The following is a 27,583-nucleotide window of genomic DNA, read 5'->3' on the forward strand; positions in this document are numbered from 1 at the left end:
ACGGAAACATGGCCACAAGTCTCTCATGATTCAGCAGGGCCTGTACAAGGTGGCTGAGTAACAGAAGTAGCATGAAGGCAAGCAGGGGCACTTTCCAAATCTAGCTTGCGTCATATTTGCTATTTTCCCATTGGCCAAACCAAGTCCCATGGCCAAGCCCAGCAGTATGGGAAGGGACTACCTCAGGGGTGGCACAGGGAGGGAGAATTATTGCTGTCATTGGCCCGACAAGGAACGTACAATACATAGCTTGTAAGTGTCCAACTGGAGTTCAAAACCAAGTTCGTTAGATCTGAAAGTTCAAAACTGTTTAGGAGTTATTGCCCAGGGTCTGAGAATCCAGAATACTTCATGCGTTGCCTAAACAAGTCAACAGACTTTTGCATGCACACCTGCAACTGTTTTGCAAATGTACATACATAGCGCCATTAATAGACAAAAAATACACCTCAGTAAACATAGACTGTTTTTGTTCTGCTTCATTGCTTGTTTTCTTCTTTAGAGATTCCAAATATATTTGATTTTCCTTTGCTTACTTTTTATCACCTTCTTGCAAGTCTTTTGTATTATTTTCCTTACTTTTTTTTTTGCATTATCTTCATTATTCTCCTTTTTACACTTTATTTCCTTTTTCTATGTTGTCTATACTCTCTTGTTTCTTTTTATTTCCTAAATGCTTTTATTTCCTTGTTGCTAATTTTTTGCTGTGTCTGTCGGGGTCATTGTTTTGTAACCATGTCTAGCTGAAATTTGATGCTCCATGAATATTTCTGACTGAAAAATAGAATTACTTTTTTTTTTTTTTGCTGTATTACATTTTGTTTTCTCTGCAATCAATAATTATTTTTCTTTTTCAGTTACATACTTGTCTGGCCATTTTATTCCAGAGCCATTTTTCTAGTTGATGTGATTTTCTCAAAGCTTTCATTACTATCTTATTTCAGCCCTTTCTGAAGTGTTAGGGCAGAGTTTTAACCTGTTTTGTGTCTGCCTTTTCTCAGTGTCTTCCTGTCGAAATAGTTTACAGTTCATTTTTCTCTTATAATATCTTATGTGTGCAAGATCACATTCTCCTCCTCTTTTCCAAAATTTAGATGAAATGTGTTAACCCTGACCACTGGAAGGACATTTCTGAGGACAAGGGAATGGCCTGGGGTACCTTTCCCAGCTTCACAGCTCAGGGATCCCTCTTTATTATTGCGAAGGGTGCCAAACATGGTTACTTCTCTGCCTCTCAGGGCTAAGCCTGCTTCAGAAAATTCTGCTCTATTTCCTATTGGCCTCCGGGTCTTGCCTGTGAAAATACAAGATGTTGTGTTTTGCTGTTATAGTCATTTCTGGGTTTTGCTTCCTCTGGGACCTTTTCCTGCTCCCTATTTGAACCTTCTCTTCTCCTTACTCCTAGTGTTACTTCCCTGCTTGATTTGGTTTCTCAGCCTAGCAGGTTTTTTGTTTTGTTTTGAGGCAAGGTTTTTTCCTTCTGAAGGGAGTAGTTGCTGCGGTCTTGCTGAAAATCCTCAGGGTGTAGATGACCATAACAGTAGTTGATTGCCTGGTGCTTCTGTTTCAGTTTTGCACTCACCAACTCAGAACCTGTGATGAGTTCTTCCAGTCTTGCAGTTCTTTTTAGACTTTTCCTGTTTAGTGCAAGGATAAATGATGGTTTGGGACAGGATGGTGTCAATGAAGATGCAGAGAACTGGACAATAGGAGAGAGAATTCGATGATATAACCAGGAGGAATTACTGATAGGGTTGACGCAGGAGAGGAAGGGTTGAACACCTGATTTGGTGTTGTTAGTCACAGAGCTGGGGAAACTGGGTGGGGAGGAGGCGGGGAGGAATGACTGGTGATGAGGGAAGCAAGTACTCCTTTCCATTTCTAAGTGGAAATATCAACAAATGCAGTTGGATACGAGTCTAGAACTCACAGAGAAGATCTAGTCTAGAAATAGAAATTTAGAGGTTAACTGTCTTAGACACTTTGAACTGCTGTAACAAATTACCATACGCCAGGTGGCTGAGCTAGCTGTCTGGCCTCTTCTTACAAAGGCATTAATCCCATTCATGAAGGTTCAATCCTCATGACCTAATTACCTCCTAAAGACACCATCTCCATATACCATGACATTGGGGATTAGATTCCAACATATGAATTTGAAGGGTGGGGAACATGTAATCAACAACATACAGGTAAATTTAAAGCCATGGGCCTGGGTAAAATCACTTAGGATGTGTGACTGCAGAATAGTAGGCTAGGTCTGGTCCCCGATGCACCATCTGTGATGATGCACTTAGAGGTAGGTCGGGGAGGAGGAACCAGGAAAGGAGCCCATGGGAAGGAGGAGCTATAGAGGTAAAGAAAATTGGGAGAATGTGGTGCTATGAAGGCTGGGGGAAGAGCATTTCAAAGAGAGATTGATCAACCAGATGGGATGGCTGAGAGGCTGAACTGAATACAAATAAAAAATATCCATTCGATTTGACAACATGGAGGCCACTGGAGACCTTGACTGACAAGAACAGCTTCACAGAAGCAGTAGGGACAGGAAATTAGGTGGAATAGGAGAAGGAGAGAATGAGAGGTGACCAAGTATGTGGACAGCTGGTATAGACAAGTTTTGATGTGAGAGGGAAAAGGGGTAGCTGCAAGAGGATATGGCAGTGAAGGGAGTTGTTTTTTATTCTTTGTAGAGGGGAAACAGAAGCATGTTTGCATACTGATGGAATAATCCAGTAGGAAAGGAGAGATTTATGGTATAGGAGAGATGAAGACCTTGAGAAGGTGAGAGGGTATAGGATCCAGTGCATGAGGGAAGACTCGTTTTTAATAAGAGCAGGGACACCTTCGTTCTAACAGGAGGGAAGACTGAGAACAAAATTCTTGAGGGAAGTTCATAAATCTGGTGGTATGGCAAGGAGATAAGGCCCCTTCTGAAGGCTTCTATTTTCTCACTGGAGTGTGAGTTGAAGTCAGGAGCTGAGAAAGGAGGCCTATGGGAGGTGTGAGTAAGGGAAAGGTTTGAGGAGAGAGAATATAAAAGCGGTATCTTGGAGCAGGAAACTTACTAAGGAAACTTGATGGATTGGAGGTTTGTGGTTATTAGTTTAAAATAAAATGGGTCATCTACCTTCTCTCCGTCCCTCCTCCCCTTCTTTCCTTCTTTGCTATTTGGGGCCCAGGGCAGTAGGAGCCCAAGCAAGGTGGTGTGACCCAGAGATGGGCCAGGGCTGAGTAAGGCAACAGCTCAGCAAGGGTAGGGAGATTGGTTCATGCAGGAGGAAGGGTTGAGGGGGATAGATATATTGATATATTTTATTATATTATTTATTTATCTTTTAGTGTACAAACTAAAAATGCTTTTAGCAAAAATAATTCTGAAGTTAATATTAAAATAGGTATGTAAGCACAACATTGTGAATGCAGAGACTTTTCATACCACAGAATCTTGTTATCCAAAGCATTTGAGAGGTCAATCCTAGTCATATTTGATAATGAGGAAAATGAAGTTAAGTGACTCCCCCAAGTCACATAACAATTTGATGTCATAGCTGAGTCTAGAATTCTGGGATTCAGATTCCCAGGCCATAGTTCTTTCTACAAGATACTGATGCTCAAATATTTGATATACTTATCATAAAAAAGGGAATAATCAGAATGAAAGCATTGGTTAGGAAAGAATAATCTGCTAGCATTTTATTTCTTATGAATTCCTCTCTCTTCAATTTCAGCTTTTTGGAAAAATTGTCATCAATAATAGATTTCTGTCCTAAAAAGTGGGTTTAAATATGAATGAGCTAGTAAAAAATTTTTACAACTGTAAAGTGTGACCTACCCAAAAGATCTTGTCTCTTAAGTACAAACTGCTTAGTTATTTCTCTTCCAAAAGAAAATCATTGTTGAATGGGAACATATCATCAACACAGAACAACAAAATGCAGAAATTAGAATGCTTTATTATAAATATTTCCAGAATATAAACCGATTTTGCATAAAGACTCTTTGAAACTTTAAAAACTGTATGTAATCTTAGCTTATTATTATTATAATGAATTCCATTCTCCACTTTCCAATCTAGAAAATACACTCCAAGTTAAATCAAAAAGGAAAAAAAATCAGTCTAAATTGTATCATAGAGAAAACTAATGAATATAAATATACCTCATCCAAAACTAAAACAGACCCAATCAAGAAACAGATTTTCCAAAGCCTATTAATACTCCAATTTAAAATAAATGACCTCCCAAGGGAAAAATACTTCTACTATCATAGCAATCTGATGAGTAAAAGCAGAGCCACTCTCATTAAGGGATATTATACCTTATACACGAAAAATATAAGGATGCATTTAGAAAATGAGGAAAAGTAATTTCCATGATGGAGAGTAAGCATATTAAATACTTCCTATTCACTGCCTGTTGTTAGAAGTTAAAGTACCTGTTCACATGAAAAAATTGGTACGAACATGAACATCAGAAAACCAGGCCCCTCAGCTATTTTTTCAATTTAACCTCAGGCGAACCAACCCAAGAGCTTCAATATCCGAGGATAGACTGGTCCCAAAGCATCTCCTCCTCTGTCCTCTCTTTACCTTGTTCCTTTTTCTCTTTTCTACGCTTCCGTTCCTCTTTCTTAGAGGCTCCATCTCGGCTTTTTTTCTCCTTCCGATTCTTAAGCTTTCCTGTACTGATCCTGTTGTCTGCTTCCATCTGTGTTTTGTTGGTTTGGAAGTTCTTCTGTTTATCTAAACCAATTTCCTCGCAATCTTTTTTTCTCTTACGCTTGGGCCGCTCCTCCTCTGGTTTTTCTCTGCCTTCTTCCAGGTGCCTTTTCCCCTTCTGATGTAGCTGTTTATGATGGGCTGGATGGCCACTGGCACTGTTTTCTGAGGAGAGGCGATTGTGAACTCCAGATTCTACACTGTATGAGCTATAGTTATACTCTCGCTGACTAAGGTTCAGGGGTCCTGGTTTCTCTGAGAAATAGTCCCTTGTGAATTGACAGTAGCTCAGGGAGTCTAGTCTTAGCCTGCTGTCATGAGCTGGTAGCCACTGAGGTAAGCGGTTTTCCACTTTTTGTGAACTAGGGCATGATCTTGGGTAGGTCTGCCCAGTTTCAGAAGAGAGTCTTTGATCAAACATTCTATACCTTGGTCGATAATCAGCCTCTTCTCTGTATCCACAGGTTTCCAAACAGTTGCCTCTCATCTTCCTGAAACAAGTCTTTGGCTCTAAGCCTCTGGCTTTCTGCACTTTGATATAATCTTCAAGTTCATCTTGAAAAGAATCGTATGTCTTCTTTGAATGCTTCATTAGGTTGACAACAAGGGATCCTCTGTAGAGAAGATGGGAGAAAATTCTTCTTACTAGATTATTTTATTCTGAATATTTCCTTTGCTCTTGAAGAGAGCTTCAAAAAACAAAACAAAGAAGCCCAAACAAATTAAAACTGAATTCGGCATAAAAGTTAAATACCATGAAATTATATGTCAAAAAGGTGCATTAGGATAGTCAAATATTGGGTGCCTGGGTGGCTCGGTTGTTGGATGACTGCCTTTGGCTTGGATCATGATCCTGGAGTCCCAGGATCAAGTCCTGCTTCGGGCTCCCTGCTCAGCAGAGAGTCGGCTTCTCCCTTTGATCCTCCCCTTCTCGTGTTCTCTCTCTCTTTCTCTCTCAAATAAATAAATAAAATCTTAAAAAATAAAAGTGTAGTCAAATATCTCCTAGGCCACTCAGAAGTAGCTTTATCTTTCTCAGACGTGGGATGAAGGCAGAAAGGAGATGGAATATAGGGTTCTGTTGTATAGCTAAAAATTTAAGACAAATAGGGATGTGTAGATAAGGACTACACATTCCTGACAAGTGGCCTGATCAAGTGCTCATATATTTTCTAAAGTTCTGATTCAATAAGTTTCTTGTATATTGTTTTCTAAGAGAAGTAATAGAACCATAGAGAAGTAATTTAATTTCTAAACTCTTCCGTTTACTCTAAAATAAAATAAACATACATACTTACCTGACTAGAGTACTATAAGACTTAATGTTTATAAAATAGTTTGGGAATGCTGGAAACTAGAAGTTCAGCTATGAGAAGAAACTACTCTTTTGTATAGGGCATGAGAGAAGGTGAGGGAACAGAGTTCCGTACCTTCTGTATAGGGCTTGGATTTCATTCTGTTACTTCTGATTGGTGAAGAAAGCATTCTAGAATGTCTTCTGCTTTGTTCTCTAATATAAAGTACTAGTGGGAGGGTTAAGGGAGGAAATGGAGGTGAAAGCTGAGACGGTGTCAGACCGATACAGAGAAAAGTTTCAGAAGAAATATAAAGTAGATACACTAGTTTTTTGTTGGCACGTTTGATTCTTTTGGTGGGGGCAGCACTATTCCTGATTTCTTTCTTTCCCCACACTCATGAGTGCAAATATAGCAGAAAACACTTATTACAAGATGATAATGCCCTAGATACTTTTGGTGACTTACTCTGTCTCCAAAAATTAGGAGGCTGCATAACCCATGCAGAAGAGTGTATTTCTTCCCTTCAACAGAAATAAGCCTGACAATAGCACTCTAGAGTCATTAATGATCAGCTATCTTTTCTGGAAACTTTAGATTAAAAACAATGTTTAAATGAAGCCTCATTTGGTGAGTCAGAAAATGTAGCTCCTATTCAACTTAAATAGTGTAAAAATTCTAACTAGAAGAAAACAATTTAACAAATATTTGATTAAATATAGTCAAAAGAAATCGCTTCTCGGCCTTTTGGCTAAGATCAAGTGAAATATAGTCAAAAGATTTGAACAGACACCTCAGAAAAGAATATATACAAATAGCCAATGAGCACATGAAAAGATACCATAAGTCATCAAGTCAATGTCCATCAAAATCACAATGAGATACCAGTATGAGCACTCACTAGAAAGACTGAGATCAAAAGAATAACATTATCTGTGTTGGTGAGGATGTGGAACAGCTAGAATTCTCATACGTTGCTAGTTAGTGATGTAAAATGGTACAAACACTAACAAAAGTTTGGTAGTTTCTGAGGAATTTAAACATATACCTACTGTATGATCTAGTTAGTCCATTCCTAGATACTTCCCCGAAAAGAAAAGGAAATATACATCCATACAAAGACTGATACATGAATATTCATAGCAATTTTATTTGTAATATCCCCAGAAAGGAAAACACCAAAATGATGATCGACAGGTAAATAGAACTATCAAATAGTGGTATATCCATACAATGAAATATTATCAGTGATAAAAAGGAATGAACTAGTGATACAGTCAACAATATGGATGAATCTCAAAATAATTATGTTGTACATATTATATACATATGTACATATGTATATTATGTACATATGTGCATAATATGTACAACATAATATACATATGTATATTATGTACATATGTGCATAATATGTACAACATAATTATTTTGAGATTCATCCATATTGTTGTACATATATTGTACATAATATATGTACATAATATATGATTCCATTAAATAAAACTCTAGAAAATGTAAACTAATCTATAGTAAATGTAAACTAATCTATAGTAAGAGTGTTTGCCTGGGGATGAGGCAGGAAGGGGGGGGTGGAATGATTATAAATGGTATCTCTTGGGGTCTGGATGTCTGTTTACTATATTGATCATTTGATGGTATATACATCTGTCAAAACCCATCAAATTTTATATTTTATTTTATTTTTTTTAAAGGTTTTATTTATTTATTCGACAAAGATCACAAGTAGGCAGAGAGAGGAGGAAGCAGGCTCCCTGCGGAGCAGAGAGCCCGATGCGGGGCTCGATCCCAGGACCCTGGAATCATGACCCGAGCCGAAAGCAGAGGCTTTAACCCACTGAGCCACCCAGGCGCCCCTCAAATTTTATATTTTAAATATGTATGGTTTATTATACGTTAACTATACTTCAATAAAGCTGTTTTTACAAAGTCACTAACAAGATTAAAAAGATGTTGATAATTGTTGAAACTGGATGATGGGTATATGAAGGCTCACTATCCTATTTTCTCTACTTTTATGTTTAAAATTTTTGATGCTTCATACCCACAAAGATGGCTAAAATAAAAAAAGGCAGATGACAGTAAGTGTCGGCAAGGATGTGGAAAATTGGTAACTTCATTCATTGCTTGTGGGGATGTAAAGCACACGGTTATTTTGAAAAAATAATCTGGACTTCTGGCCCTGTGCACACAGGTCTGACCCTACCCGGAGCCAGGTAGATGGTCACCAGGAAGTTCAACCCCTTTGTGATGTCAGACAGCAGCAGAAACCCCAAATGCCACTTCAGTGCCCCCTTGCACATGTGCAGGAAGATCCCATCATCCCCACTCTCCAACTAGCTGTGGGGAAAGTACATCTGCTCCATGCCCAACCACAGGGATGATGAGGTCCAGGTGGTTTGAGGACACTATAAAGGTCAACAAATCAGCAAGGTTGTCCAGGTGTACAGAAAGAAATAGGTCATCTACATCAAGTGCATACAATGTGAGAAAGCTAATGGCACAACTGTCCATGTGGACATTCACCCAAGCAAGGTGGTTATCACCAGGCTAAAACTGGACAAAGGTCAGAAAAAAATTCTTAAACGAAAAGCCAAATTTTGACAAGCTGGAAAACAGAAAGGCAAATATAAGGAAGAACTTATTGAGAAAAATGCAGGAATGAGTATAACCTGTTGTGCAACCATAGTGTAACTGTAGATTTTTCAGCCTGGTATGTATTCCTTTGAAACTTCTCAAGATATCTCTATCTCTTGAATATTTCATTTCCTTCTTGTTTTGTTATTGATATATAGCTCTGTAAATCTACTTTTTCTGTTTTGATGAATAATTTTATGAATAACCACAGGAAATATTTCCTAATTAAAAAAAAAAAAAGAAAGAAAAACAATATGGCAATTCCTCAAACGTTAAACAGTGTTGCTGTATGACCCAGCAATTTCGTTCCTAGGTATACAATCAAGAGAACTGAAAACCTTTGTTCACACAAAAACTTAACACCAATGTTCACAGCAGCAATATTCATAAGAGCTAAAAAGTAGAAACAACTCAATGTCCACTAACTGCTGAATGAATAAGTAAGGCACGGTATCTTCATACAATGGAATATTATTCAGCAATAGAAAGGAATGGAGTGCTGATACATAACATGGATGAACCCTGAAGGCATGACAAGTGAGAAAAGTGTCCCCACAGTCCACAGATCATGCAGAGATCAATAAAGAGATGAATGGGAACTTACCCTTCTCAGGCTGAGAACTTGGTGAAGAAATCTGATCATAGTCACCCATTAATTGCTTCAGTTTTCTAGCATGAACTTTCCCCACATGGCGAGACTGCGCAACAACCAGGAAGCTAAAAAACACGATGCAGAGATCCCCAAATTGATTTTTGTCTAATACTCTACTCCCAGTCATCTGAAGCCAACTGCAATCTTGTTATAAAGATTAAATAGTTCAAAGTTTAGAATTATACCATCAACATAGATCCATCATCTGAAAATTCACACATCCATCTCCAATTTCTTATCATCTTACTTCCTATAAGTCTAAAAGTTAGGCTAACTCATTGAGCATGTATTTTACCCCAGAAAAATAAATATTTTGTTTTAGAATAAGGTAACCCCAAATTTCCACCTCCAAATTTGCAGATAGACATTCATGATTTTTAGTTTATTTAGTCTGAACTAAGAGTGTAAGAAGAGTTTTGCTCGCTTCCAAATAAGTCAGCTTCACAGAAATAGTCCTATGATCTAGAAGATCACTATTTTCAACCTACCTCATAATGTGAAATGCTTTGCAATTCAAATTATATCCCTACTCCCCATACTCCTTTTATAAGGGGGAACTGGAAAAGTTCAATATTTGTTCATTCAACGTGGTACCTATGAATAAAATAAAGGGGGGTAAGATAGAAATTACATTAAAGATATAATAAAGGTAATGTTTTCCATCTTTAAATAGACATCATTTCATATACCATCTCAAAATTAATTTCCTGGGTGCTTGCAAGGCTACATAGCTTTTTGCTAATTAGAAGGAACTTTCAGTATGGAAACATTTAGTAAGCCTCTCATCTTTAATATGATAATATATTTTTATTTAGTCCAGAAAATACCATTCTAAAAGACAAGTTACTGGGTCACCAGTCTGGATTTTATTGAAAGATTGGACTAAGGGGGGCACCTGGGTGGCTCAGTAGGTTAGGTGACTGCCTTCGGCTCAGGTTATGATCCTGAGTGCTGGGATCGAGTCCAACATCGGGCTCCCAGCTCCATGGGGAGTCTGCTTCTCCCTCTGACCTTCTCCCCTCTCATGCTCTTTCTCACACACTCTCTCTCTCAAATAAATAAAAAAATTTAAAAAAAAAAGATTAGATTAAGAAATCTGGCCTTGGCATTTTTGTGTTTTACAGCAGACAATTTCAAAGCATGCAGTTTATTTTAAGATAGTCTCTGATTCTAGCTATACCCCTAATGTCATTTGGGAATCACACAGAGGAACCACAAATCACTTTACCTGTGACGGGAAACAGTCCTCCACAGTTGGTACAAACATGATCACAAGCAAGGCTCACTAAACCAGGCTCAGATAAGCCACTCAAAACTATAGTCATGTTCACATATTAATTTCCAGAACTTTTGTTCGAAGTCTTTCTCACCAGAATAAATAATCTGTACCAAAATGACCACATTTATACTTGAGGTCTATATTACCATCTGAAAGTTCCTAACAGTTGAAATTTATTTTATGGAAATTTATTCATTTATTTTATTTATTTTTTTAAAAGATTTTATTTATTTATTTGACAGACAGAGACCACAAGTAGGCAGAGAGGCAGGCAGAGAGAGAGAGGGAGAAGCAGGCTCCCCACTGAGCAGAGAGCCCGATGCAGGGCTCGATCCCAGGACCCTGGGATCATGACCTGAGCCGAAGGCAGAGGCTTTAACCCACTGAGCCACCCAGGCGCCCCAAGGAAATTTATTCATTTATAAATATGATATCAAAAATTGGAACATCAAAATTGTACTTCCTATGCAACCATTTAAATGAATGAGTTGGAACTACATGTACGGTCATGGAGAAATGTCCATTATATACTAAGGGGGGAAAATGATGATACCTATTTACCTATCTATTAATTAATCTAAAATCTAATTTTAGTGTAAAAACAGTCAACATACAGAACCAAAAAACTAAACATATTCATATATGTTTATTGTAAGGAGGAGTTAAAAGAACTGCCCTGCAACCCATTTACTTCCTTTCCTGGGGCTGGGGGAGAGGGTAGAAGGTAGGTGACTTCTGGATCTCTGACTAAAGAGACCAATGATATTAGCTAGGAGAAAGGGAACTTATATTTGACATGTCCTTAGCAAGATGTCCCTGGCTAAGGATTATCTATAGTAAATAAATTCAGGATTTATGAGGCATAGCTTTCTGAAGAATATCATGTAAGCTAGGAGGTATAAAATGGAGATGATTCATAATTTAAATATTCCCACTGGGTGAGGTGACCCTCATTTAGAAATCTCATCTGTTATTTTGGGCCAGAGATGCATGACCTATGTAGGAAAACAGGGTTTGCAGAGCCATCTTTCAGGTCCTAGATATCTCCGCTTCTTTATAATAGAGTTGCGTGACCACTTGTATCCTTGAAATACTTAGTAAACGTTGATACTAGGTAATATTACTGATTTGTGTTAGTCTGATCTGACAGTCTGATCTTGTATATTGCAATATCCATAGGAAAAAAATCAGAAAAGATATACACTAAACTTAATGGGGTTTGGGAAATGGGTTTAGGAAAGAAGTAATAGACAATATTTAATATTTTGCTCTCTGAACATGTCTGTATTGTTTTAATTTCTGCAAAAGCATTACTTTGTAATTGAAAACTCTATAAAAATTTAATTTAAATGTTCTACAGAGTATCTTCATATTAAGCTTAATTTTTAGTACCAGCATATAGATTAAAAAGGTTTGCTTAAAAATATTACGAGTTTGGGATGCATGGGTGGTTCAGTTGGTTAAGCATCTGCCTTTGGCTCAGGTCATGATCCCAGTGTCCTGGGATCGAGCCCTGTGTCAGGTTCCCTGCTCAGAGGGGAACCTGCTTCTCCCTCTCCCTCTCCACTTCCCCAGTGCTCATGTGCTCTCTCTCAAATAAATAAATAAAATCTTTAAAAAAATATGAGTTTAAGAACTGTAAATCAGAAACACTTTAGAAACGATGATGAATATTTAAACATGTTTATTATATATAATATCTCTCTGAATTATTTCTGAGTTGTTTTAAGGTATATAACTTAATTACATAGGACTCCAAAGTTAAAATGAAAAGCAAGCTATAAACTAGGAGAAAATATTCCCATCTCACATATCAGACAAAGGACTTATATCTAGAATACATAAAGAACTCTTACGACTCAATAAGACAAATTCAAATTAAAATAGGCAAAAGATTTGAACAGACACTTCAAAAAATAATTTATATATATAAATATGACTTGAAACCCTACACCATCACTGGAAATCATTAAAATTAATAGGACTGAAAATACCTAATGTTGGTAAGGATGCTGAACAACCAGACTTCTCATATGTTACTAGCTAGAATTTAAAATGCTACAAGTTTACAAAGCAGTTTGATAATTTCTTTAAACATTAAACATCTACAATATGACCCAGCCATTTCGCCTGTATTAGTCCAAGAGAAATGAAAACATATATCGACACAAAGACCTGCACATGAATGTTCACAGCAGATGTATTTGTAATAGCCCCAAACTGAAACAATCCTAATGTCTGCCAATAGGCTAACTGATAAACAAAATACGGTTTATCTATACAATATAATTATTCTGCAACAAAAAGAAACAAAACAGCAATATATAGATAATATGGATGAATCTCAAAATCATGCTTAGTGTAATACACAAGAGTACCTACTGTATGATTCTATATTTGTAAAAAGTTCTAGACATATAAACTAATCTATAGTGAGAGAAAGCAGATTAGTGGTTGTTGGGAACAGGAGTAGAGGGTGGGATGGATTATAAAGAGGACTGAGAAAACTTCTGATGTTAACAGAGGTATTTGGTGTTTTGTTTACAATGGTTGCTTGGGAGTATACACCTGTCAAAAACTCATTGCCTTGTATACTTCAAATATGTGTATTTTTTAAGTAAAGTGTATCTCCCATCCAAGTACTAACCAGGCCCGACCCCGCTTAGTTTCCGAGATCAGACAAGATCAGGCGCGTTCAGGGTGGTATGGCTGTAGACAGTAAAGTGTATCTCAATAAAGTGTGCCAGAGGACCTTAAGGATCTTCAACAGATGTTTTGGAAAAAGGAATAATTTTGCCTTAATTTGTTCAACTGGATTTTTAAATGTTGAGTTTGTTTCCAGAAAAATCATTCACCTAACAAAGGCCAATTTACCTACACAGAACTACTGCCAGTCATATTATGTCACTTAATCTCATTGTTCCTAGGGCCAGACATAGGGACTCTGGAGTCAGTGCTGGCACTTCTGAGCTATGTAAGCTTGGTTAAATTCCCGACCTTTTTGTGCCTCAAGTTCCACATCTCTAACATAAGGATATAATATGCCTCAAAGAGCTGTTGTGAGCCTTAAGGAAATGAATACATATAAAATGCTTAGAAGAGTATATGGCACACGGTAGGTGCTGAATCAATGAGTTACTTTTATTATTACTCAGGATTTCATCTATTTAACTGACATAGAGAAATATTCTCCCAATCAATTATTCTCATAACTACAGAAAACCAAATAAAGATTATATGTAAACAGAGCAAGAGTGCCTATCAAGAATACCTAATTCTTTTTATTTCAAGCTAACTCATGTTTCAGAGGGACTTTTTAAAAATGAAAACTGAGGGGCTACCTGGTGCTCAATTGATTAAGCGTCTGACTTTTGATTTCAGCTCAGGTCATGATCTTGGGGTCTTGAGACTGAGCTCTGAGTCAGGCTCCCAGCTGCTTGGGATTCTCTCTCTCCTTCTGCCCCTTCCCCTGCTCTCTCCCTCTCAAATAAATAAATCTTTATTTTTTTAAAAGATTTTATCTATTTAAGAGAGAGAGAGAACATGAGAGAGCACAAGCAGGGAGAGGGGCAGAGGGAGAGGGGAAACAGATTCCCCATTGAGCAGGGAGGTTGTCCTCTCACTTGATCCCAGGACCCTGGGATCATGACCTGAGCCAAAGGCAGGTGCTTCACCAACTGAGCTACCCAGGCACCCCTGTAGTAAACACATCTTTTAAAAAATAATAATAGGGAACCTGGGTGGCTCAGTGGGTTAAAGCGTCTGCTTTCCGCTCAGGTCATGATCCCAGGGTCCTGGGATCGAGTCCCGCATCGGGCTCTCTGCTCAGCAGGGAGCCTGCTTCTTCCTCTCTCTCTGCCTGCCTCTCTGCCTACTTGTGATCTCTGTCTGTCAAATAAATAAATAAAATCTTTAAAAAAAATAATAATAATAAAAATGAAAACTGAAGGTTAGACTTGATCATTGTCCTTTGTGATTGTTCTAATTTTGAACCAATTCTTTGAAGATTTGTTTAAATTGTGTTAATGCGTGTCATGTATAATACTCAAAAGGGTATGAAGTATCAGGCAGAAACACCTAGGATACAAGCTAATTTTACTATTTATAGGCTGTATTAGGTCCCATCTCGAGTATTTTTTTAAGATGTACCTTCTAGTATTTTTGGAACAAATCTAGGAAAATTCTGAAATCTTGAGTTCCTATTTATACTGCACATACACCACAAGCCTACTTATAGATGAACACCCACAGAGTACTATTTACTTGTTCATTTAGTTCAAGGAAAGGTACCATAGTGAAAAGAGCAAAAATATGGAATCTTTTATTTTGAAGAAATGAAACTATGTAGGTTATTCAATAGCTGGAGGTTTGATCTTTTTTATTTCAGTAAAAATACGGAAAGTCATTGTGAAAGTTAAATAAAAACATCATATATCAATTATTGTGTTAAATATGAAACACATGAGTAATGTGAGTTACTCTTAATTTAAAATTGCCTAAAACAGCTTCATATCTTAATAAAAAAATTAAGAGCCACTCTAATTCTAGAACTGTCAGAGAGAATTTGCTACATTCCAACCACCCATTTAGAAATTGTAAAACTTGAACTTCTGCATTGTGTAAAATGTTTTTAATAAGTCTTGGGTTTGGTGAATAAATCAACTGAATTTAAGTTAAAAAAAAATCTAATAAAACGTTTATGCCCCACAAGCACATCATTTGTGTTGTGGCATGGCATTTAAACATCATACAGTATGAAGGTCTTAAAAAATGCTTATTAAATATCTCTGAAGAAAAAATGGGCAAAATTAGGATGTTAATCTGGTTAGTTTCAGCTCAATTCTTCCCCTTTAAAAAATACATCAAAGAGCATGGTCTTACACTTTTAAACCTAATTCACAAAGAAGCATTAAGAGATGTTTTGTATTTTTCCATTATTTGCATCTTTTTCTCAGAGATGTTATGTAGCATTCTCTGTATTCTGTTAAAGCTATCTAAAAATATTTTGGTTTTTTTTTTTTGATGCAGTAGTAAATACTATTTTTAAAAAAATCGAAACTTACTAAATGTTTGTTGCTAACATTTAAAATGTTATTGATTTTGTATATGGGCCTTAAATTTTACCCCCTTGCTAAACTTGTTCTAGTAGCCTTTTCCAAGATTCTTTGCTGTTTCCTACATGTATGATCATATCATCTGCAAATAGAGACAGTATTACTACTTTCTCTCCAATCTGAACACCTTTTTCTTTTCTTTTTTTAAATATATTTTTAAAGATTTTTATTTATTTGTCAGAGAGAAAGAGAGCACACAAGCAGGGGGAGCAGCAGACAGAGGGAGAAGCAAACTCCTCTGCAGAGCAGGGAGCCTGATGCAGGACTCAATCCCAGGACTCTGGGATGATGACCTGAGCTAAAGGCAGGCACTTAACCCACTGAGCCACTCAGGTATCCCACCCTTTGCTTTTCTTGTCTGACTGTACAGGCTAGGACCTCCAGTACAATACTGAATAGAAGTGGTAGGAATGGATATCCTTCCGTTGTTCCTGCTCTTGAGTTTTGCAATCTTTTAACATTACTACAATCTCCGGAAAGACTAAACAGAACATCCCATTAAGTTTAGACTAGGTAACTGATTCTATTACCTTAGCTATCTTTTATAACTATTTGTTGTCTTTGTATGTTTTTCTTTTTACCTATTTAAGTGTTCTTTAGAAATCTTAATTGTATTACAAATGCAGCCCTATGGGGAGCCTGGATGGCTCAGTTGATCTGCCTTTGGCTCAGGTCACAATCTCCGGATCCGGATCCGGGGATCAAGCCCTGGATCACTCCCTGCTCAGCAGGGAGTCTGCTTTTCCCTCTCCTCTCCCTCTTGCTTGTTCTAATAAATAAATAAAATCTTAAAAAAGAAAGAAAGAAAGAGAGAAAGAAAGAAAGAAATGCAGCCCTGTACCTGTCACCATCATACTCTTAGCTATGTTGGTTATTAACCTTGCCTTTTCAGGAAATGAGATTAGTATCTGATCTAGGAGTTTGCCAGGCTCTAGCTATTTTACACTAACACAACAATCACAAAAATAACTAAGGGTTTACTACTGTGGTATATTTCCAATGATGAAATACAAAAAAATTAACAAAATCCTTAACTGGGAGTACCTCACATTTAATAGTTACACATTTAATACAACATTTATGTCTTTATATCTAAACTAAGTCTTTGAACACCAATAATCATTAAGGACTCTATGGCTAGCAGGCTCGAGGATCATGCTTGTGCAGTTAATTTGACTTGGACCCAAGGCAGACATCCTTCATCAGAATGCCACCAAATGCATTCCATTCCTTTCAAAGGGCTGGTAAATGTGAATGGGTCTGTAAGAAGGGGGGAAAACCCCAATGCTCATGTCCTAACATATACTTAATGAATATAGTAGGGGAAATCTTGTTAGTTGTTTTAACATGCTTAGTCACCATTCTCACATATGGACAGCTAATAAAGGCAACAAATCTGAAACTCACAAATAATCATTAATGTCTCTCCAGACATCTTCCTCCCCAACCATTCTATCCAGCTGTCAGTATTAGATTTACAACATAACATGCTTTGGTGTGCATGTAGCAAATACATCTTGAGCAGAGCACAGATTCACATAAAACAATGAACAACTTCTGATTATTCCAGGAGTCCTGGCTGATCTACATTTTACCCGCAATTTCTTGAATGTGCTTTTCCTGCTATCTCTTACCCATTTTAGAGGCTGTCTGTTAACCTGTCTCCTCCCACCCACCAAAGAGAATTTGACTGCCTTATACTACTATCCTGTATTTCCTCTGCAGCCATTTCAGACTCACAGACGTAAGCTGTGTGTCAGAAATGGCAAAGCAGCCATGCCAGGTCTGGAGCACTTACCTTTACTGTAATTTGAGAGAGAAATAAACTTTTATTTATTTTATTATTATTATTTCTAAAGATTTTACTTATTTATTTGACAGAGATCACAAGTAGGCAGAGAGGCAGGCAGAGAGAGGGGGAGGGGGGAAGCAGGCTCCCTGATGAGCAGACAGCCCTACACGGGGCTAAATCGCAGGACCCAGGGACTATGACCTGAGCGGAAGGCAGAGGCTTTAACCCACTGAGCCACCCAGGTGTCCTGAGAGAGAAATGAACTTTCAGTGTGTTTAAAAGAAACACTGCGTTTTTCTCCATTTTTCTTTCTTTTTCTAATTTCACTAACAAACATTAGTACTACCAAGCTCTTTAAAAGGGCTGTACCTAATTATCTGTATATCCTTGTACTGAGCAGATAACTGGTACGTAGCAGGAGCTCAATAAATGTTTTCTGAATAAATGTCAACATGTTAGCTATTAGCTAAATTTTGTCATTTGATCCAGATCTCTGCTTAGTATCATGAAAACAGAGGAAAACACTTAAAGGCAATTGCTATGTAAATGGTTTAATGATTCAATAAGGAGTCAAAAATATCCTTTATTCTAAAACTGAGTCCATTTAATTTTTTTTCTTAAAGAGAAGCAAATAAGCAAGAATTGTTTGTTGCAGTGTTGTTTTTACTGATCCCTCAGGGATATCATTACCAGGTGAAAAATTTTCTGTCAAAAATATTTGAGAAACATCACTGAATGAATTACAGTGTCCTGGAAAATCTTATGACAACTTCACCATAAATTCTATGTACATTTCTTTTCATATAAGTCTGGTCATGTGGTATTATTCTTTGTTGACTGAGTTTAATTTCTTAATTTCCTATTTGTAATCTTATACCTTGTATATATTTCTGCTTGCCAATATTTAATCCTTACATCTGTTCATTATCAAGTCCAATACAGAAGAGCTCTTTTTAGGAGTGTTACAGCTATAGGTGAAAATGAATTAGATGTTCTTCAAATCAGTTTTAACTGTCCTATCAGGATTTTGAAAGTGACTGGAATTTTAGTAACTGGATGCATGATAATTCTTTCATACCTTTGGACGAATCAGAATTCTGTCTTTCAAGAAAAAAAAAAATACTGGATAAATAACAAGCAACAGATTTTTTCCCTACTTCTTGTTTATGTACTATCTTGACTGGCAATTATTTAGGGCTTTTACAAACATCTCAACTAAAAATACATTGCTTCAGGGTGCCTAGGTGGCTCCTTAAACATCTGCCTTAGGATCTAGCCCTAAGGCTTAAGCCTTTGAAGCCTTGGGCTCCCTGCTCAGCAGGGAGCCTGCTTTTCCCTCTTCCTGCTGCTCCCCCTACCTGTGCGCTCTGTCAAATAAACCAAATAAAATCTTTTTAAAAAAGTACTGATTCCTATCATTGTTTTAAATGGTATAATATACCAAATATTAGTCATTTGTTAGATAGCAGTTAACTGAACAGTTAATGAAGGATATTTACCCCAAATAAAGTAACAAGAGGTAATTTTTTAGGTGACGAATTGTATCTTTTCAAATCCTAGTGAATGGTCTTAGTCTTAACTCAGATTTCATCACTCTTTTGAATGTCATCTGATAACCATTATAGGTTGAAGTTTCATTTTTTATGAACTGCTGTTCTAGTACACAGCCGAATCAAGAATATCAATATAGAACTGTAAAGTCAGTTCATAATTTTAATGCTGTCAAGGACCTCAGAGTTCAGTTGGTGCACAGGTCCTCAACCTTGCCACTATTGACATCTTGGGTATAAGAATCCTTTGTTGGGGTGGAGGTGAGACGGTCCGTTTCAAGATGTTTGCAACATCTCTGCCCTATATCAAATAGATGGCAAGTACCTCCTATTCTCACTATGCCCTTTCTTCCCCAGTGGTGGAAATTAAAAATGTCTCCAGAAAGTGCCAAATGTCCTCTGGGGTGTGGGTGCAAAATAACCCCTGGCTGAGAACCACTCAATTGGGCTAATCCAATTCTCTCTCCCGACAGATGGCAAAACTCAAAAAAGAAATTTGGGACTTTGAGTTTGAGAGAAAAGTTTGGGACTTACTCAATTCATACAGCTAATGGACAAACTAACACTACAACCTATTACTTGTTAAGATTCCTATTCCAGTATTCTCATTATGCCACCTTTAAGTTGCATGGAAAGGTTACTGCTAGCACTGTGTGAACTGACGCTGTATAAAGTAACTGCACACATTCGAAGTCATCACACACACACAAAATGTCATCTGGCAAAAACTGTTTTTCCATGAGAAACTATTTCTAGGTCTTCCTGTGATCTGGATATGAGAGCCAAATTGAACTGTAGTCTTGACATCTATAAACTGCTCAGGCTTACTTGTTGGTAAGAGGCAGTAAGTTTGGTATGAAAACAAATAAACCCAGATTTTTAAAAATCTCAGATGTCATAACCTAGGCTGACTGAAGACACTAAATCTAGTCTTCCAAAGGTTGCCTTCACTAAGAGACCTTTAATAGAACAGCATTTGGTTGCAATGACAAATTCCATTTTTAGTGCATGGAATTTATATAAGGTGCTTACAAAAATGTTTTAAGAAGTGTATACTTTTTCTTCTTCTTTTTTTTTTACTTTGCCATTCCACCAAAGTGAAATATGTAAGATTATGGAATAGCACGGAAAAGTAGAATATATCATGAAAGAAGGTGAAAACGAAATTATTTTCATGAGGTTATTTACTGATGTCTCTCCAGAAAAAAGGAAACTAAATTATTCTATAATATTTTGGCTTTCACCATCTTTCATTCTGGAGACAAAAAGCAACATAAGGCAACCCAGCAAATACTAAAAATTATGAAAATGAAGATGGTTAAATGTTTCACTGAGATCTGCAATGTGATCAAGCTCCACCATCTAGAATCCTCTCCAAAACTGCCTTACAGCCTAACCACCTAGTTTGGAACAAGCAGGCTGTTCACAGGCATAAAGTACTTGTAAGAACTCAAAACATCTGTTAGGTTGAGATGATCAAGAAATAGCTTTTTGTGTTAGGGGAAACGTGTTGGTGAGAACTGTGAAAACTTGGGGCAGAAACACTCCTTCCAAACTCCTGCAGGAAGACTTGCCCAAAATTTATCATGGCCTCCAGCAGCTTAAGGCTGAACCCCTGGGATGACGCAGCCCCCTCAGGAGCTCCTGCTAGAAAAAGCTCAGGGCTGTCAAAATACACGTACTGTTTTTAGAGCCGACACCTGATGACAGGCCCCCAACCTCTCTTTTTGAGAGTGCTTAACCAAAAAGGGCTTTGGATTGTGAATCCTTTCGGTCTCTGAGACGGATGTGTACCTCCTGCAACTCAGAAGCGTCCTTCTCAAAGACCTGGAAGCCATTCTTTTCAAGTGTAATCATCAGGAAGGAGAAGCCTAAGTCGGGTCCCCCAGTGGCTGCGGGAGGACAGAATCCTAACTTCCTCGCTTGCCAGCCAACAGACGCTGCTGGCTTAACAGCATCCACAAGGAACAACCCTTTTAACTTCACTTCCCTGACTCCTCTTCCCACCTCTCCTCCAGTCCCTCATTTTCCCTTTAAACTCCCAGTCAGTTCTGAGCAAATACGAACGGCGCTCAGCTCTTTCCCCTACTGTGGGCAGTTTCTGATAAAATTTGTTTTTCAACGCTCTCACTAATGGCCGCTTTGCTGTCTTGGACACTGGTAGATACGTACTGCACTCAGGCCACTAACAAGAGAGGCCTATAAATCTAAGAAGCTGTTTTTCAGGGTGTTACCCTCAAAAAGCCTAGAAAAACTCTCCAAAGGGGCGTCTCACAATTCTTGCCCCTCTTCTCCTCCCTTAGGCCCCCCGCAGTTTTAACCTCTCGGGGTACTTCCTGCTTCTCGGCGAAGTCCTGACTCCACTTCTGCTTAAGTACCTACTTTCCCGGATGTTGAAGGGCACCCAGCCGAGGTCTCCACGCTCGCGCGTCTCCGGCTCTTTCTCTCCTTATCTCAGAACTTCCTCATCAATCCCGCTACCCTATCCCTGACAGTCCCAGGTCGGCTTCTACCTGGCCACCTCTCTGCCTCCTCAATCCTCAGCCTCCTGGGCGTGCTGAGGCGTCTCTCTCCCCTCCGCGCTCCACCTGAGGGCCGTGGCGCCCCTTTCCAGGAGCGGCGGGTGGTGAGGGGAGCGGACGGACTCCGGCCCTCGACCCGGTCGGCCATGGCGCACATTCGGGGTGCGCACAGCCGTCCCTGGGCAGCGGAGCTGAGGGGCTGAAGACGGGGCCGCCCCCGCCGCCGGGGCGGGAACTCACCTTCTCTGAGGCAGGGGCGGGCGTCTACAACTACTGTTCCCCCTCCCCGCCAACGCCGCCGGCCGGGGAATAGGCCGGGGTGGAGGTGGCGGAGAGGCAGGGACAGGCGCTGCCGCCACCGCCGCCTCCGCCGCCGAGCAGGCGGGGTTAGGGGAGGAGGCGGAGACCCGGCTTCCTGAGGGGAAGTCTCCGCCACCACCGGCGACTGACTGGACGGCGCCGACGCCATGGCGGCAAAGCGCGCTACTGCGGTTGCGCGGGTCGCCCCACTTCCAGAGAGGGCCTTTAGCCCCGCCCCCTTCTCTCGACTTTTCTGGGGCTAGCCCCCCTCGGTACCCGTGTTCTTCTGCCGGGTGCTTTCCCCTCCTCGTTCGAGGTCAGGGAGAACGGGTGCGGCGGGTAACCTGTGGTGAGTGAATCTAAAACCGACTGAGAAAGAAAAAACCTGGAAACCTCTGGATTCTTCCTTCAGAGTATCTGAGAAATACATAATCTCCTTTATCTGTCTTTCTCTTGTTAGGGTCTTTAATGTACAGAGTTAGAGTAAGCCGAAGCGTTGGTCATGATACGTTGTCGTCCGTAAATGACTTTTTGTCTCACCTCCTTCAGTATCTGCGTGTGTACAAACACACATATACACAAGCTCACCTCATCTCACTCCCCATCTCCCAAGGAAAAATCACTGCCCTGCCTTGTCTTCATTTCCTTTTGTATATAAATCTTTATCACATAAGTGTGTAGCTAAAAAACGTTTATTTTTGAATTTCCCAAGATTTAAATCTTTCTCTGTGCAGTATTCTGGAACTTGTTTCACTCAACACTTGGAGGATCATCCAAGCCGTTGCACGTAGGTATACAATATTCCACCCATTTTCCTGTTGATGGACTTGTCTCCTGGTAGCTGTGCAAGTTTCTCTTGAGTTGACTCTCCTTTCTTGTCACACTGCCACTGGTTAGTTTCAGGTGCTCATCGTCTCTTAATAGAATCATGGCAACAGATGCCCAACTTACCCTTCTGACTTCACCAGTCCAATCTACTCTTCATTACTGCTGCCAAAGCGTTCTATCCAGAAGTCATTCCTGGCTCTCCATAGTCTATTGGAGAAAGTCAAATTAGACAAGTACTCCTGGGGTTCTGTGCACCTTGATCTCATTATCTTCCTACTGCTGTCACCTCCCCACCCTGCTTTCACTTTATGATTTAGCAACATTAAATCTTTACTGATACCTATAAATACCAAACTGTTGCATAACTCAGTTTATTGTGTATGCTGCTCCTTCTTCTGGAATGTCTACTCCCTACTTCCTAATGAACTCCTCCCTCCACAAGTAAATTGTATCCTGAATTCAGCATTTCTCATTCATTCTTAATGCTTTTGTTACATATATATCTATCCCTAAGTAACCTGAAGTATTACTTTACATGATTTAAAACTTAACATAAATGTCATTATACATACTGTTTATTCCCCTGCAACTTACTTTTTTCACTTATTCTGTTTTGGTATGCAGATATGCTGAGATGTGAGGTTCTAATTAATTCACCTCCACAGCTCTGTAACATTTCATTGCATGACTACACTGTGAGCTATCCATTCTCCTATTGATAGACATTGAACTTGTTTTCCATTTTTGCTTTTATAGCTAGTGCGACTTTAATGTTCTTATGTAGTCTTGGGCACACATGTGAGAGTTTCTCTGGGATTTATACCTAAGAGATGTTGCTGCCTTTTAACTAGAAGCCTCAATAATACCCACTTCGAAGGGTATTATGAAAACCATGAGTAATGCTAATAAAGCACAGTTTCACACATTCAAACATTTATTGTTAAAAAAACCTTCAAATGTTTATGAAACACTGGGACATAAAGGCAATAGTCTGGTGCTTGAATGGTAAACAGAAAATGTGTGCTTCTGTAGCTCCTGCAATACCCAACTCATTGTAGTTGTCTGCACATCATGCTTTTTCTTTATCTCTACATCTCTGCATGCTGCTATGTCCGTGGGGCTGAAATAGTCACCTCCAGCTCTGGTTGTCTCCCTGCCTTCTTATCTTTGTCGACTATGTCTCTGAAGCCTTTCCTGACTTCTCAGGCTGTCCTGGATATCCTTTCCCCTTTGCGTCCTGTATCTCTCTCACCATTTTTACATGCTCTTCCATAATTATCTCTAAATGGTCAGTGTTCACAGGGCTTTAAAGACAGAGCTCACATTTATTCATCTTATTTTGGGGGCACTGAGCACAGTGCCTGATATATGTGCTGATAAATGCATGTGGAATGAGAAAATTTAGGGATTCTTGGGAAGAAAATGCAGCCAAGGATTTCTTGGGGCCAAAGGAAGAGGGATGGAAACAAGCATGCTATTTTATTAAGAACACAGAGCCCGGAGAGTTTGAAATTTTGCCAGTGATGTAATTATACAGGATATAATGGACTGTTAAAGAGGAAACCTGCTTCTGTCATTATGGAATGTGAGTGTTAGATGTGCACATCTAGCAGATTTTCTTTGATTCTGTCCCTCTTAGTGATTATGAAATAAATGAATCAGCCAGTGAATGCACTTGAAAGCAATGAGCAACCCCTGGTTTATTTAATGTTGCTAGACATTAAGTTATTATTAGTTTAAAGCAGGCATTGGCAAACATTGTCTGTAAAAGGCCAGATAGTAAATATTTTCAGCTTTGTGGAACATATGGTCCTTGTTGCAAGTATTCAACTTCGCTGTTACAGTGTGAAAACAGCCATAGAAAATATGTAAACAGATGAGTATGGCGTTTTTCTTTTCTTTTCTTTTCTTTTTAAGTAGGCTCCGTGCTCAGTGTGGAGCTCGAACTCACTACCCCAAGATCAGGAATGTCGTGCTCCACCGACTGAGCCAGGCAGGTGCTCCTAGTATGCCTGTTGTTTAATAAAATTTTATTTATGGTCACTGAAATTTACCTTTGATATAATGTCCAGGTGTCACAACATACTCTTCTTTTGACTTTTCCCCCCAACTATTAAAGACGGTACAAACCATTCTTAGTTCAAGGTCTCAAAGAAAACTTGTTGATCCCTGGCAGAAATGAACCTTATCCCCAGGTACAAAGGAGGTGGAATCCGGTGATGAAGGGCTGTTCTTTTACTAAAGAAATCTTGCAGTTCTCTTGATTTGCCACTAGATGGAGGTCCCTTGTAGGTGTGTGGCCTAGAGAGCTGGTCTTTCCAATACAAAGGATGATTGAAGTTTTTCCATAGTGTATGGTAAATGAGCCACTGCCATGTTAATGCAGGCTTACAAACTGTCCCGGTGTTTCAGAACCATTCCTCTGGGTTTCATTTATATCGCCACCTTCATACTTACTTATACGTATTCCTTCTTTGCAGCGTATCCAACTGAAGGGAACACAACCATTCTCAAGTCCTCTGAGATTATTTGCTCAGGAGGAAAATAATGTGAATACAGGCTGTGGCTAAAGATTTGCGGGCTGCAGCTTGGAATCTGGGAACAGCTGCTAACCAAGATCCAGGTTAATAAGTGGAGCTCATATTCAGAGGATGCTTGAAGCCCAAGTGTTGATATACTTAAAACTCCAAAATAGCTCCCATTCTTGGCCTCTTCATGTCACCTTCTTCTACTCTTAAGGTGCGTGACAGGACCCGGCATTACCCTGGTACTTGCATCTTCTGCAAGTTTCGTTATACCTTTTTTAGGGTGCGGGAGTACTTGGTAGCCATAGTGACATTCTAGGCACGTATGTGTGGCCTGAAGTGCAAGGGAAGTTCAGCTGCCATAGAGGTAAATAGAACCGTAGTGGTTATTCCTGTCATCCTCTTGTCTGAAATCTCCCAGCTCAAATCTCTGTCCCAGGCAAGGAGTCCTCTGGCTTGAGCTGCCCCATTTTTCTCCCTTTGTCAACACCCTTCTTCAGACACACCAAAGAAAGAGACTGGATGACTGTGAAAAGCATTACCAATGGAAAAAGTTTCCATCTTCTTGGAGCAGGAAAGGGCTTGACAGAAGCATAGCTTTTAAGGACTGTAAAGCTCAAATCTGTCACGTGGTTATGTCTGCTCTGGCCCTGAGTTTGCTCTCTGAGGAAACGTAGAATAAATCTGTTTTTTCCATCCCTCAGTATGTGATGTTGAAGAAAACTCATGTTCTTCCTGAATCTTGTCTGCTAAACATCTCCGGTCGGGCAATAAGGAATCCTTCCAAAACTCTAGATGGGTTTTTCCTGATAATGAAGACGAGCGGTTCTCATGAAGGCAGTCCCACCACTTATGGGGCATTTTGGAAATTGTGTGTGTCGGGGGGAACTTCTGGTTGTGCCATGCTACTGGCATATTGTGTCTAGGACTGGGTTCACAGAAGGGTTTGGATCCGAGTGGGAGAATCCAGAGGGGCGTAGGTGAGCAAAAATTTTTATATAGGATTTAGGTTGATGAGCAGTGCAGCAGGGCCACGTATCCCCTTCCATGTCACCAGCTAATAACTAGAGCCACCATCCTCTTGCTCGCTGATCCTGGCCAGAAATGCAGGATATCCTCAGAAGCAAGAAGCAGCCTTATGCATTGAAGATTCTTTGCCTGGCCCTCACAACCTCAAATATACAGATGTACATTTTAGGTGGGTGAAATTTTGATTATAATTATCAGAGTCTAGAATTCTGTTTTATATGTAATCATAGAATCTTTTTTTAAAAAAGATTTTATTTATTTATTTGAGACAGAGAGTGAGAGAGAGCATGAGAGGGGAGAAGGTCAGAGGGAGAAGCAGGTTCCCCATGAAGCTGGGAGCTGGATGCAGGACTGGATCCTGGGACTTCGGGATCATGACCTGAGCTGAAGGCAGTTGCTTAACCAACTGAGCCACCCAGGTCCTCCCAGAGTCATTTTAATATAAGCTAAATCTTCCAGGAAGGCAGCCCCTTGTTAACTGAAGGATTATGCTTGCTTTCATTCAGAACTTAACTAAGAATCACTCACTATTTCAGAAAAATCGTGTCACAGACAACTGTGCCCTTTGTGGTATTTGTGTCTCCAAAATCAATCTACACTTTTAGCTTGTTACTATCAGAGCGATTCTACGTGGAGGTGCAAACATCTGAACACGTTATCATGTGTTCTACTGTGGTTGTGCCTGAGTGTATACATAATAAACTCACTGACATATTTAATTTACCATGAACATATATTATTATAAACTGACTTTAATTTTATTTCTCCCTTATTAGGTTAGGGAAATGTTTTCATCCATTTGGGCTACAATAACAAAATACCACAGCCTGGGTAGCTTATGCAGAACAGAAATTTATTTTTTATAGTTCTGGAAGCTAGAAGTCCGAGACCAGGGCACGAGCACAGTTAGGTGAGGACTCTCTTCCAGGTCGTTCGTAGTCCTCATGTAACAGAAGGGCCTAGGGACCTCTCTGGAGCTTCTTATTCATGTGGGCTCCATGTTCATGATTTAAGCCCCTCCTAAAGGCCCCACTTACAAAGACAATTACCCTAGAGGATGAGGACTTCCAACATTTTGCAATATGGGATGGAGTGGAGGGGAGTAAGATACACAAACATTCAGACTACAGGATTAATAATTTATATTTTTTAGATATAAGAGCTAGTAAATTATATATGCCATTTCATTTCAGAGTAGCAAAAGGGTTGTTACATAATATTTATTAGAATGTGAAACGATAATACTTTATATGTTTGTTTCCTGTTGTTGCCATAACAAATTACTTAGTGGCTTAAAATAAAATAAATTTATTATCCTA

At 39.1% G+C, this 27,583-nt stretch overlaps 1 protein-coding gene across 2 annotated transcripts; it reads right to left on the reverse strand.

Annotated features, from left to right (window-relative positions):
* Nucleotides 1-3,936: 3,936 nt before the first annotated feature.
* Nucleotides 3,937-21,976, reverse strand: KRCC1 (lysine rich coiled-coil 1). 2 transcript variants are annotated; one of them, XM_080813034.1, is made up of 4 exons: nucleotides 21,823-21,976; nucleotides 9,814-9,919; nucleotides 9,278-9,390; nucleotides 3,937-5,334 (listed from the first exon to the last, which is right to left on the reverse strand). In XM_080813034.1, the coding sequence occupies exon 4, from the start codon at nucleotides 5,310-5,312 to the stop codon at nucleotides 4,536-4,538; it is 777 nt and encodes a 258-aa protein (XP_080669160.1). In that variant the 5' UTR covers nucleotides 5,313-5,334; nucleotides 9,278-9,390; nucleotides 9,814-9,919; nucleotides 21,823-21,976; the 3' UTR covers nucleotides 3,937-4,535. The 2 variants fall into 2 exon arrangements, with proteins under 2 accessions (XP_080669160.1, XP_080669161.1); XM_080813035.1 differs by lacking the exons at nucleotides 9,814-9,919; nucleotides 21,823-21,976 and having other exon boundaries at nucleotides 3,937-5,409; nucleotides 9,278-9,386.
* Between the last annotated feature and the right edge of the window lie 5,607 nt (nucleotides 21,977-27,583).

This window comes from Martes martes (genome assembly GCF_963455335.1).
Source record: "Martes martes genome assembly, chromosome: 9".
NCBI lineage: Eukaryota > Metazoa > Chordata > Mammalia > Carnivora > Mustelidae > Martes > Martes martes.